The 13,760-nt window shown below is 42.2% G+C and overlaps 1 protein-coding gene across 1 annotated transcript in view; it reads left to right on the forward strand.

The window, feature by feature from the left end:
• The window catches only part of LOC128345127 (kazal-type serine protease inhibitor domain-containing protein 1-like), a 30,972-nt gene extending 17,593 nt beyond the window's left edge, over nt 1–13,379 (forward strand). Inside the window, exons 2-4 of the mRNA XM_053296586.1 lie at nt 3,226–3,386; nt 4,726–4,870; nt 13,043–13,379. Coding sequence (XP_053152561.1) covers nt 3,226–3,386; nt 4,726–4,870; nt 13,043–13,173 — 437 coding nt within the window. The 3' untranslated portion in view covers nt 13,174–13,379. The remainder of the gene's footprint in view (nt 1–3,225; nt 3,387–4,725; nt 4,871–13,042) is intronic.
• The last annotated feature ends 381 nt before the right edge of the window (nt 13,380–13,760 follow it).

The following is a 13,760-nucleotide window of genomic DNA, read 5'->3' on the forward strand; positions in this document are numbered from 1 at the left end:
CTCTCTGTCTTAACTATAGTGGCACAACTGTGCCAGTATAATAATGTGCAGGAAAACAACAGTAGGCCCAGTAAAATCTTTTAACACATAGATATAAAATTCTAATACATAGAATATGTCCTTGATAGCTTTCTCCTCACTGAGAGATTATATTTGAAAGTATACCATGGTGAGATCCATTTGATTTTTTTAAAAAACATGTTTCTCTAGTATAAGGTGGTGAATAAGCTAGGGTGTGCTCAGTTACTCCCAGGATCAGCTTTTTCCGTGTCTTTTACAAAAGGTGATCACAAAGATCATCCTTTTCTGTGACAAAAAGGAGCCAGGGACAGCATCAGCACATGGCACCTTTGGGCAAATGCCTTGGGCCTAGCCCTGTACAAGGGCCCACCACTGTGACACCTTCATGGCCAATGAAGCCTTTAATACTTTTGCCAGCACACTGGAACTGTCATTTTAATTTCCCCAGAATGTCTGGAGCGATGCTACATCACAGGCATGATTGATGAGAGAATTAAAATGGTGGCTCCAGCCAAACTGGCAATAAAAGAAGCACTGCCTGTGCTCAGCACTACTTGCTTCCTGGTAAGCCTACTAGGGCCCACCCACAGCACTGAGAGAAGTGGCACCACTGCTTCCCATGGCTGCTTTCAATGGCTGATAAACCCACCAGGGCTTGGGTTTATCAGGATAGGAGGGCCCACCAGAGGGCCCTCTCAGACCTGTAGGCACTGACGGCTCTGAAAAGTGCTGTGTAAATCCTCATAATATAGCCTTATGTTTATATTTTAGAGTCTTGAAATTAATTTAGTTCTCCGAGTATAAGTAAATGCCTCTCCCCAGGCTTTTGTTTTTCACATACCCAAGTTGTAGCAAAGTTTCCCTTTCAGCTATTTCAGATGAAATGACATTAGTGGCTAATACTGGATAATACTAAGCCTAATAGATCAATGGATTGACCCAATAAGCCTTTTCCCATAGACCTGAGGTTCAAGGCAATGCTTTTTAAATATTTCGATCTTCCTCTTCTTTAAAAATAATCTGTGTACTCCCAATTGCACAACCCGTAAACAAACAGAAATACCTCCTTCATTTTTCCTCACTCACATGTGGCCCCATAACCTCTTCTCCTCTTGCTTCTGCAATTCCCGTGCCCCAGTAAGACATTTCCAGCTGCCCACAGTCCCCCCAGATCTCACACCCTTTTCCTGTTTCCACGGTTTCAGCTAACATGAATGCACCAGCAATACTTTCTCACCAACTCCCTGAACAATTCAAACCTTACCAAAATACCACCCTCCAAATTACAGGTGCACACATGCAGAAAATTCCCAGTCTTTGTGTAGCCACTGGGCAGGAGGAAAATGCCAATAGCATCATATCTCCCTCTTGTAGAATCCAAGGGAAAGAGTTGTGGTATGCAAGGACAAGACAGTGGAGTGGAATCAGGAATATTAGTAGTTTAATGAAATAGATATTATTTACAGAGAGGCAAGCACAGGCTGCTTTTTAGTGCTCTTGCTGCCGGCTGTTTGTTAGCTCCGCCTCTACTCCAGGACTAGAATACAAGTAACTAAAGCCCCATTCAAAAGCTGGCCTGGATCAAGGAATGGATGAACCAAAACACCACATCTCTTCCCTTCAGTGTAGCTATAACAGAGGAGACCTGTTCACATTCAGATGTCTCTTAACATACTAAGAAATACAACAAAACCCCATATACACAGACACTCATGTTCAGCAAGCATACGACAGGGAGCAGGAGCAAGATAGCAAGGGATACCCCTTGATACCAGAACACCCATTGGCCATGCCCCTGGCAGCTGTATGTTCAGCATTTGTCTGCAAAAGGCAGAGCTGAACCCAGGGACAGTTCTTTCATGAGATCTGGAGCTCTGATTAGCCAGGGTTCCAAAGTGTGTGAAGGAATCCTTCCTATGTTTTGTTCTGTCCCTTGCAGACAAATGCTGAATGCATATCTACACACTGCATAGCCAACAGGTGCATCTGCACCAGGGATGTGGCCAAGGGACATGATCCTGCTCCCTCTCACATGTTCCCTAAATATGCTTAGGGGATGTGGTGTGAAAAGGGCTATTGAGATTTATGATACCTTACAGATCTAGAAGCCACCTAAAGGCGTAGCGGGAAAATGCTTTACTAACAAACAGAAGGTTGCTGATTCGAATCCCCGCTGTTACTATATCGGGCAGCAGTGATATAGGAAGATGCTGAAAGGCATCATCTCATACTGCGCAGGAAGAGGCAATGGTAACCCCCTCCTGCATTCTACCAAAGAAAACCACATGGCTCTGTGGGCGCCAGAAGTCGAAATCGACTTGACGGCACACTTTACCTTAATAGATATAGAGGCTGTTTGCATGAGCAAACCTACCTGTAGGGCTGCTTTTGTGGAGTGCCGGGATCAGGCTCAATCCCGGCGCTGCCCCTCCGGGTAGCCCGGGTTTTGTTCTTGGGCTATGACAGAGGTAAAAGGGCATGAGCACACACACTTCTACTCCAGTACCTGGTCTTTTGTCTTCTCGGGCTGCCTGCAGCCGGAGCAGCCACAGAGCTGGGCACTTAGAATGCCCAGTTTGCGAGGAAATCCCCCAATGCAATGCACTCCTTGAGCTTCCCTGGCCTCCAGTTGGCTGTGTAGCTCTGAGCGGCATGGCTCCTGTGGGCTCATGAGCCAGTGTTCCCTCTAAGGCGTGTTCCCTCACATGCGCACGCTCACAAGGTTTTTGATGTCCGCTCAGTTAATTTTAGATCTCGCTCAGGTTGAATCAGGAAGGCCCCATTCTAAATGCATGTGTGTACACACTGCCTTGATACTGCCGCCCAGAACAAAACCCATTCCGCACACAGTTGAAAAAAATTAGAGAGCACACTGCACGCAGCCCAAAGAAGAGAGAAGATTGTCTGCGGGAAGGTAAGAGCGCTCCTGCCTCCCCCCACAGCCCTCCCCGCCCTGCTGTCCTGGGTCATGTGAACGTCCTTCTATTGTGGCATCAGCTTTCATGAACTAGAGCTTCTGATGAAGTAGGGTCGAATCCATTAAAACTTATGCCGTAATAAATCTGTTAGTTTTTCGGGTGCCACAAGACTCCTTGATGGCTTTGTTACAACCAACTAACAAAAAGGCTACCCACACTAGAATTTGTCCTAAAAGTTGTTTAACATATTTATTGATCATGATCTTGTCCAATTTGTTTCTTCCAGCTCCTGTTATTTCTTTGCCACCTCAAGATACTCAGAATTTCACAGGAAATGATATCATTTTTGGTTGTGAGGTGTCTGCTTATCCCATGCCACATCTTGAATGGAAGAAGAAAGGAAATAAAATGTTTCTGCCAGGAGATGATGCTCATATTTCTATCCAGGTATACAGTGTAAAGTAGGCAAGGTAATGTCATGATACTAAGCTATGCAAATCTTGGTTGCAAGCTATAAAGAGACACACAGCTCTTCTACATTAACAAAATGTTGTTTTTTAAAAAATATATAATTCCTTGCTTGTGAAGGCTGGGGGAAAAATTGAGCCTTTTGTGGCAAACGGGGAAAGGAATGGGTTCTTCTCAGAATGCAAGAAATGGCCAGCAAGTGGCTCTGTCAAAACAGCACAAGATCCGCTCAGTGTGTGTATAGAAGCTAAGATCATGCTGAGAAGGAGTACAGAAGCCTGCAGGGTCATCTGTACGGTGAGTAAGATTGTGCTTGAAACTTGTGTGAAAGCTCAGTAGGAGGCCCCACATTTTACTGCTATGTAGAACAGACATTCTCAGCCTTGGGTCCCCAGATGTTATTGGACTTCTACTCCCATAATCTCCAGCCCCAAAGGCCTTTGGATGGGGATTATGGGAGTTGAAGTCCAACATCATCCGGGGACCCAAGGTTGAGAACCCCTTGTCTAGAAGAGCCCTCTGTCTCCACTGAATCTGCAAACAGCAGTTCCTTCAGTTCCTCTCAGTCACACACTAACCACATCCCATTAGCTGGGCGGATACCTTCTACCCTGGTGACTTTTCCCTATTACAGACATTCAGTAGCCATATCTGCATATGCTGCAACCATAATATCTATTATTAAATAGAACATCTATTGGCCATTTAGGGAGCATTAGCACCTGGATTGTTAACCAGGAATTTCCCATTTTAAATAATGGACAGTCCTGTTTGATGACAGTCTGTTTCCTGCCTCCAGAAGACATAGCAGGTGGGAGAACCAGCTCCCTGACCTGGGGTGTGATTGTGGGTAGTGGAAAGATTTTGTCCTTACCCCATTGGTATTTCTAGCACATGCCTTTGCTTTCTCTCATGGAAGTAATTGTTGTTATTCACTTTTATAGAGTTATATAAAATACTACATTTGGGGACACTATTACAGTGAAGGCAAATTCTGCCTCTTGCCCCTACCAGTGTGTGGCCAAACCTCCAGTAAGAGGAATCTTGCAGGTGGCGGCAGCGTATTTTTGAGTACTTGTCATGTCCTCCTTGGGGTCCCTGCAAGATACAGGTCTTCATTCTGCTCTCCTGCTTATTATGACGGGCATTTCACTAGCAGTTATGCTATAAATGACAGAAGAAATTAGGTGAAAGGATAATGCTGGGTCCATTATCTCAAACTATATCATATTAGCTATACATACGCTTCACAGGAGTCAGTGGAAGAAATGTAATGAAGATCCTGTCCTAAATATATACTGTTTCTCTCTTTTTTCAGGCACGAGGTGGTCCTCGAAAGTACAGTGTGACTGGGTGGTTGCAAATTCAAGGAATCAAGAAATCAGATGAAGGTGTTTACATATGCCAAACAAAAAACAAATATGGTTTTGCCCATTCATCTGCTAAGCTGAAAGTTATTGATGGTAAATTACTGCATCTGCATGTTATATTTGTAATGAAAACAACATGTTTCCAAACATTGGTTGTTTAATCTGATAATGGTAACCAGTGTTCCCTCTAACAGGGATTTCCAGATGTTGTTGACTACAACTCTCATTCCCAGCCAAAGACCATTGGAGCTAGGGATGCTGAGAGATGTAGTGAACAACATCTGGGAATCCAGATGTTAACAAAAATCACCCATCTGAAATCTGAACTGATTTTTAACATAAGCAGGTAGCTTGGGGAGGGCATCCTTTTAAAAACAACAACAACATGAAATGCACAGACACTTCCAGGTGCACCAGTTTCCTGGCCATTTGCCTTTTCAAGTACAGCCAGGATGGAGGAAGAATGACGATAGTAATGAATGGTTACAGCAACAAGGAGGATGAAGACGGCATTGGTGGCTGGTATGTGTGCTTGCTGCGGCCACCAGGAGGTGCTTTTGGGTGCATTGAAATTTGACCAAATTGCTGAAAATTCCTCTTCTTTACCTTTCTGTCAACCCCCCACCTGCGAATGTTGACAAGGAGCACATATGCAAAGCTGACATTCAGGAGTAAGTTTGTCCTTCCAGTGCTATATTACAATCCTTTTGGCGACCCCACAAGCATGAAGAATCCACAATTTTTGATGTAATGCTAGATTCCATATGCTGGGGATGTACCCCAACAAAACATGAATGTCCTTGACAGGCAATGATTGCTGCAAAGTCATGTTAACAATCTTATGGATTTCAAGCCAAAATGGAACAATAACCAGACAGGACCAAACCATATGCATAAATGTGCTCTCATACAATTATACCTCCAACATCTAGAAGTCTGGAACCAACCCTTATTAAAAATTCTCTGAGGTGTCCAATAAGCACAAAATAAATGTTTCTGCTGTATTAGCTTCAATTTGAAATCCAGAGGCACGTCTCACTGTCTTCAAAGCTACTCGCTATTGGTTTAACAGAATAGGGTATTGGAGATCATTATTCCAAAGTTCTCGGATATAATCAATATCAATCATCAATGTCTTTAAGTTTCTGATAAAGCAAGGTTACAGGCTTAGGTGCATCCAACCGATGTTCCAGGTCTAATAATAGAGATGAAGTTTCAGAAGCTGCAATTGCACCAGGGCCAAAACCCATGATAATAGATGTTTCAACTGAATAAACTGCCAGCTAGCATTTAGAGATAAATCAAACTTGACTCTCAAGGTTTCAAAAGATTTGAAAATAGCTTCAGAAGAGATCAACTGATCTAATGTAATGATGTTATGGGAGGCCCAGTTAGCCCCGCCGCCCCCAAAAGGTTTACAAGCAATCTTTAAACAGGGGTTCTCCCACAATGTAAGCTTTTCATGCAAGAAGGGATCACAATCATGTCTAGAACCCCAAATCTCCATATATGCCTTGCAGCTTTAAACACAGGTAATGTCCCAGATCCTGTCGTAAATCTGTTAGCTCGGCTAACCCAACAGGATTTACAACCCCCTTCAGTACTCCCCCTGTGAGTTAACAGAAAGTAGCAGCAAAGCTGCACAAAGGAAAATAAAAGGCTAACAAAGAAAACAGTAAATGAATCAAGTTCCCTGAACTGAACTAGGTACCCCACTCTAACAATAACTGAGTAATAACTGAAAAGAAAACACAGAGCAAGGAATGAAAAGAACAAAGGACACCAGAACAAGGAATTAACGGAACAAAGCAGGAAAACACAAACAAGGGCAAACTGGAACTCAGAAAAGTTGGAATTCAAAATAGCACACGGTCTTTGGTCAGCGAAAGTTGCTAACAGCATCTGAGCAATTCATAGACTGCTAAATATATATGGCTCAAGAGAACCAGCAGCCAATCAGGCTTCCCTGAGTCAGCACTTGTGATCCTCTCTTGTGATCTCCTGCTCTTGCATGACTCCCACTGAGCTTTCTTCTTGAGATGTGAAATCCCAGCCTCCTCCTCATCGGGATTCATGTCTGGCAGCTTTCCAAATCCTCAGCTCTAGAGTCTGATCTCCCTGCCAAATCCTGTTGCTGTGCCTCTGAGCCCTCACTAGCAGGTGAATCCTCCCGTTCCTGCTCTGACTCTTCTGAGGCAGAAGTCTGAGCCATGACAGATCCACAAAAAATGATGAACCCTGTACCTACCAAGATTTCAGAGGGGTCAGATAACTTTTGAGCTGTGCCCAAGGCATAGCTGAAACTGGAGACTCATTGTTCCAACCTGGGACTGAGGATAGAATAAATGCCCAGTGATTAGCTTGAAAATGTGGAAAGTTAAACCCGCCTTCTTCAACGGGTAGTTGAAATTTATGAAGTGAAAATCTAGGCAGTGTCCTTGCCATAAGAAGTCATTAATTAATTTATACACTTGCTTAAAATATGATTAAGTTACAAGAATTTGAAGATCTCTTAAAATATATATGAGCCTCAGCATTAAATTAATCTTAATCACATTTTTGCCCCAAATACTCAATGGAATCATAGCCCACCAATCTAAGTCATTTTTCATTTGAACCAAAGATTTGGAAAACTCTAAATTAATTAATTGAGACAGCTTCCTAGAGATTATTATGTCTAAATACACAAGAGACTCTGGACACCTCCTGAAACTCCAAACCTTACAATTGTCAGCAATATCTATAGAACCTAAAGGGATAAAATCTGATTTACCCCAGTTTATGGAGTAACCTGATAAGTTACCAAACTTCTGAACTAAAGAAATAAGATTAGGAATTGAGACCTCTGGTTTATCAATAAATCAAATAAAATCTTTATTGTTACAGTCATTCGACCAGCAAAACGCAAAGTAGAAAAGCTTTACATAAAAGCGAAGTTGGTCAAATAAAATAATAAACTGTTAAAACATAAAACAGAACCATAACACCCGAGTTAATCCATTACATAAAACAGAGGGCTCCGTGCATTATAATAATCTAAAATTTAATTCAATCCAACCCCATATCTCGCTTCTCAACATTTCTTATCCTAGTCTTATTAGCCAGAAAACAATACTTTGCCACGTTATAAGATACTACATCCCAATGGTCTGTCAAAAGTAATTCCAGATAGAACTGCTCAGAACAACTGGGGTATGCTGTTAAAAAAGGACTTATATATTTCTCCCGCAAAGTTCGATAAAACTGACAATTCAAGATAACATGGGCCGTTGACTCCACTTCCCCAGAACCACAAGGCCAGACACGCTCCTTATAGGGGATCTTACAGTATCTCCCCTCCGAGACAGCCGTTTCTAAGGCATTATACCAGGCCAGCATCAGAGACGTCCAGAAACTAGGTACTAATATTTTATTAAGGTATCTTGCTGGGCCAGACAGTGATGTTTGATTACCTATATAAGTGTCAACCCCTACAGTATCTGGCTCCTGTCCATCTATTTCTCCATATCCATAATGTGTTGGCGCAGACATGATCTCTCTCTCCCATAGCCCAAGACAACCAGAGTATCACTGGAGAAGCCATAGTAGTTCAACCCCTTCTCCACATAGTATTTCCACCTAGATCTATATATATCATTCAACACTAAGGGTGCTTGTCCTACAGGCTGAAAAATCAACTTCAGCCAATATTCAAATATTACCAGCCAAACACTTGCCTCCACCTGAATCCAGCCTGCTTCCAATCATAAAAATGCATTAGAGAAACCCCAGGGTAGTTGGAGCACACTTCTCAAAAAGTGTGAATGCCCTGAGCCATTTCGGAATGGCGGTATATAAAATAAATAAATAAAAACTTTGATTGGATTGCCTCCAGACTGGCAAGATATCAATAAAGCATAAGATGTCATCTGCATATATAATCAACTTGTGCTCAAACCTGCCTAGTGTAATACTCTTTATGTTATCAGAATCTCTAATAGTGCAGCCAGGGGTTCTAACACCATATTGGAAAAAAGAGGAGATGGAAGACATTTCTGACATGTGCCCCATTCTAGCCTAATTGAAGGGGACAATAGCCCATTGATGATGACTTGTGATTAAGGAGTGATATATAGCGTAGTAACCCAAGTAAAAAACAAACAAACTTGGGGCTAATCCAAATGTAATCAAAACATGTTTCAGGAACCCCAGATGGACCATGTCAAATGCCAACTCCGTGTCTAAAGAAATTATTGCGACCAGGTCTTGCTTCTCCAAGAATAAGGCTAGTACATCAACCAACAATGTAATATTATCTCATCCCTGATGGCCAGATATAAACCCTGTCTGAACTGGATTAATAATGGTAGGGAGCAGTCTGCACCCTGCACACCAGCGCAGCTGTCAATATCTTAGCATCGACATCTAACAAATACATAGGTCTATAGATAGCACATAAACCAAGATCTTTACTAGGCTTAAGGAGGACAGTTATATAAACCTCTTTGAAAGAAGGAGGGAAATAATTAATAAGGAAAGTGTCATTATAGACCTCCAATAAAATTGGAGCCAGGAGACCAATATAGTTCTTGTAAAACTCCAGAGATAATCCATTGGGCCCCAGGGTGTTTCCAGATTTTATAGATTTGATTGTGATCATTATTTCCTGTAGAGCAGGCTTGTTGCCGAACTACAATTCCCTTCACCCCCAGCTACAACGTATTGTGGCTGGGATTATGGGAATTGTAGTTCAGCAACATCTAGAGGGCCGCAGGTTGGGGAAGCCTGCTGTAGAGAAAGAGGTGCAGCTAGGTGTTTGATCTGATCTTGGGTTAGGTGTGGAAGATACACCTTCTGCATGTAACAATCTACATATACCTCAATATTGGATGTACCACTACTAGTATAGTAATAGCATTTGTATTAGTATAGTAATACACACAGTAGTACTGGTGATGGCCATTAGCTTGGATGGCTTTAAAAGGGGCTGAGACAAATTCAAGGAGGACAGGCCTATCAATGGTTACTAATCTGGAGCTATAGGCCACCTTCAGTCTCAGAGGCAAGATGCCTCTAAATACCAGTTGCAGGGGGAGAGAGGGCATGCCCTCACCTCTTACTATGGACTTTTCAGAGGCATCTGAAGGGCCACTGTGTGAAATAGGATGCTGAACTAGATAGGTCTTGGGCCTGATCCAGCAGGGCTGTTCTTAGAATACAAGTTAGAATACAACTTAGAATAAAACTTTAAAAACTGCTGATATATAAATTTAGGATCTATGTGGACACTGTCTTAAGTATCACAAATGGAAGATATATTATGTTGTTTAATCTGCTTCAATCTAATAGCCAAATTTACTAGATCCACCCCCCTTCCCAGTATCTTTGCCTAGTACAATTAAACAAAAAATCAGTTTCTAAAGAGTATAACTTCTTGAGTTCATATTTAACTGTAAGTAAGTTTCTATGTGACTCAGTAGAAGTGTGTGATGCATATAAGGTTAATAAATCTTTAATTTGCTTCTCCAAAGATACATTCTGAGCCATTTGCTGCTTTTTGTGAAGAATAAGCTATGACCTGGCCCCACATAAATGCTTTAAAAGTTTCCAAAACTAGGAATAATGATATAATGGAGTCCCAGCTAAAATGAAAAAAATCCTTCATCTCCTGTTCCACTTGTCTAGTGAACTGCAGATCATTCAGCAAGGATGTATCCATATACCACCTAAAAGAAGTACTAGAGCAGGCTTCCCCAAACTGCGGCCCTCCAGATGTTGCTGAACTACAACTCCCAGCATCCCGAGCCACAATTTATTGTGGCTGGATATGCTGGGGGTTGTAGTTCAGCAACATCTGGAGGGCCGCAGTTTGGGGACGCCTGTACTAGAGCTACCTTCCAAACCAACAACCAACTTAACAGAGTCATGATCTGAAATTGCTATAGCATCAATGCTGCATGCCTGAATTCAAGATACTAAAGAATAAGACATCAAAAAATAGTCCAACCTAAAACAATTTTTATAGATAGGAGAAAGAAAAGGATATTCTCATTGGGAGGGATTAAGAAGATGCCATATATTTACTAAATTAAAGTCTAACATGTAGGCCTTAGTGTAGTACAGATTTATGAGTATAACCTAGATGAGGGTGGGGCATTACAGTCAAGAAGGAGTCAAAAGTTTGATTCAAATTCCCTCCAGTAATCAAGTGATCAACTGTCAAAGTGTGTACATGTTCAGAACAGCTGTGTATTTGTTCTAGACCATTCAAAATCTTTAATGCCAAGCGCTGACCACCCATACTAATAATAAGTATAAGAAAGCAACCTTCACCATCTGTTATTTCCTGTTCAACAATTAATTTAGAAAATTTGTGAATTAAAATAGCCACACCTCTCGCCCTCTTAGAATTACTGCTTACATAAACACTCCCCACCCATGTCCTTTGCAAGAGCAATTTATCAGTGGGCAGAATATGGGTTTCTTGTAAAAAAGCAACCTCAATGGCCATTTCCCCCAATTTGGCAAACTCTCGGCTGAGATTCGAGGGCTGGCTCAGCCCCTTAACATTCCAGGAAAGCATGGAAACTGTCATACTTAGCTCTAGTTCGCCACACCCACTACACCCCATTTTCTTCCCTGCTCACTTGCTGCCACTTCCCCCAGCCGCCTGGCCACTGCCGCCACCGCCATTTCCTGCCCACCTGCTGTTGTCGCTGTCTCCTTTGCCCACCTGCTCACCCGTCACCGTTTTCTCTGACTGCCCTCCCTTCTACCCACTGGCTAGCCGCTGCCATTTGCTGCTGTTTTCCCCCTCCCCAGCTGCCCACCTGACTGGCTGGCTGCCGCTGTTGCCATTTTCTTCCCTCCTGCCTGTTCCCATCGCTGTCCGGTAGCTGCTCATGAACTCTCGCGAGAGCTGCCACAAACAGGATTAGCTACAGGTATGCCTAAGAGAAATATATATAAAGAAGATATGCAAGAATAGAAAGGTAAATAGATAAAGTTTAATAGGGTACTAATACTCTAGTAAATGATTATTAATAGGTAAGACATCATACAATACCAACACCAACTAAACCAATGTGAAGAGGAAAAATATAGCGACGAACCGGAAGAAGATGAGGGGTGGGGGGCTGCAAAAAGAAAGAAACCATATGCATTCCCAGGTCTAGTGTGGTAATCTTAGCTCACAGCACACTCCAGTGGACCCCTGCAAACTATTAAAATCAGGACGAAGACTGCTGCATGCTAAAGTAAAATCAAAACCTAGTGCAAGGACCTTGAAATTTCATTACACAAAGATACCAATTACAGCTAGAGATATGTGTCATCTTACAACTTTCTTAGGACTTCCTTCATCAGGATACTTCAGGGCCATTAACTCTCCTATTCAGAGACATCCACAGGCCTCTTGAACTATCAGCCAGCATTCTGCCTAACAAAGAGATTGTTGGAAGTGAAGGACTTTGCTCTGGCTCATGTCTCAATGGCAGAGGGGGACAGACTAGTGAGTCAGAGGGTTAGAGAGGTCAGACATTGGTAATCCCTTCTCTACTGCTCTGACACTAGCCCTTTGGTATGTAGATTGCTATTCTTAGGGACTTCCTTCCTTCCTGCCTGGCCACTTCCTCTTCCTTTTCTTTCCTTTCTTCTCCCTTGCAGCATGCAAGCTCCTCTCTCCCTGCACCATGTTTGCAGATATGCATTCATGTGCATCCAGCTAGCTAGCTAGATTAGAGATCCTATCTCTCTACATTACTATCTAGAATGGAGTTCACTAATAAATACTCCTTATATTGATTTGAAACGATGAACTGGCTCCAAGTTATTTTACTCTCAGCATACATGCATGCCTAGGCAAACTCCACTGTGTTGTGCCTCTGTGCACTCTGCTATATTAGAAGGGTATCTCTTACCAGAGAGAATTCCCAACAGAGATGACTGAGTAGCCATTTTCTAATCCATAACAATATAGTTGCTTGGTGTGGAACTCTAGCATATGTTTGCTTTTTCTCCCTGTTCCCCGCCTGCCATAAGAAGCTGCCTTACAGTGAGTCAGATCATTGGCTCACCAAGCCCAGTCCTGTCTACTCTAATTGGCAGTAACTCTCCAGGGTCTCAGAGAGGGGTCTTTCCCAGTCCTACTTACTGAGCGCATTTTAACTGGAGATGCCAAGGACTGAACATGGGACTTTCTGCATTCAAAGATGCTCTGTCACTGACCTATGGCTATTCCTCCATCAACACTTTTAATTTTAAAACTAGTTATGTCTTACTCTGCAGGCTTGTCACCAACATTTCAGAATACTCCTGGCAGATGGATCACAAGTGACAGTACATATTATGGAGATTATTTTGACTCTGCTGAAGATGAAGAAGAGGCTGAATATGAATCTGGAGATTATGAAAAATGAAATCAGATTGTCTAAGGAGATGTGTGTCCAAACCTTTTCCTTTCACTGATTTTTACAGGTGTGATCTGCACTGTTCTACAACCTCATGCATCACAACAAATATATCAACTTCTAGAAATGATTAGCAGTGTACAGCCACATTGCCTAAATGTATACCATACTGTTTCAACAATTCTTTACTAATTATAAGGCTCCACATTTACTATTTTCAGAAGATTGCACAATAATTACAGATGATAAAATTATAATTCTAGAAATATATTAAAGTTGTACTTATCTAGACTAATCTGGATGATTACTGATTTGAGACATCATCAATGTCCCTATCTCACATATAATGACACAGTGAGGTAATTCACACAATCAGAAACTGTGTTCTACCCAGGTTTGGGACTTGTGTGTGTGCTCCCAGGTTTTGCTTGTATGGAAGCAAGATAAGAGGGAAAACCTAGGTAGAAGTGATTGTGGCTTTTCCTCTTACCTTGCTTCCATACAACCAAAAACTGGGAGCACATACGGCTCCCAAACCCAGGTAGAACACATATTTTGATTGTGTGAATTACCTCAATGTCCTGGAAGCCACAGCT

Source organism: Hemicordylus capensis, chromosome 1 (assembly GCF_027244095.1).
Source record: "Hemicordylus capensis ecotype Gifberg chromosome 1, rHemCap1.1.pri, whole genome shotgun sequence".
Classification (NCBI taxonomy): domain Eukaryota; kingdom Metazoa; phylum Chordata; class Lepidosauria; order Squamata; family Cordylidae; genus Hemicordylus; species Hemicordylus capensis.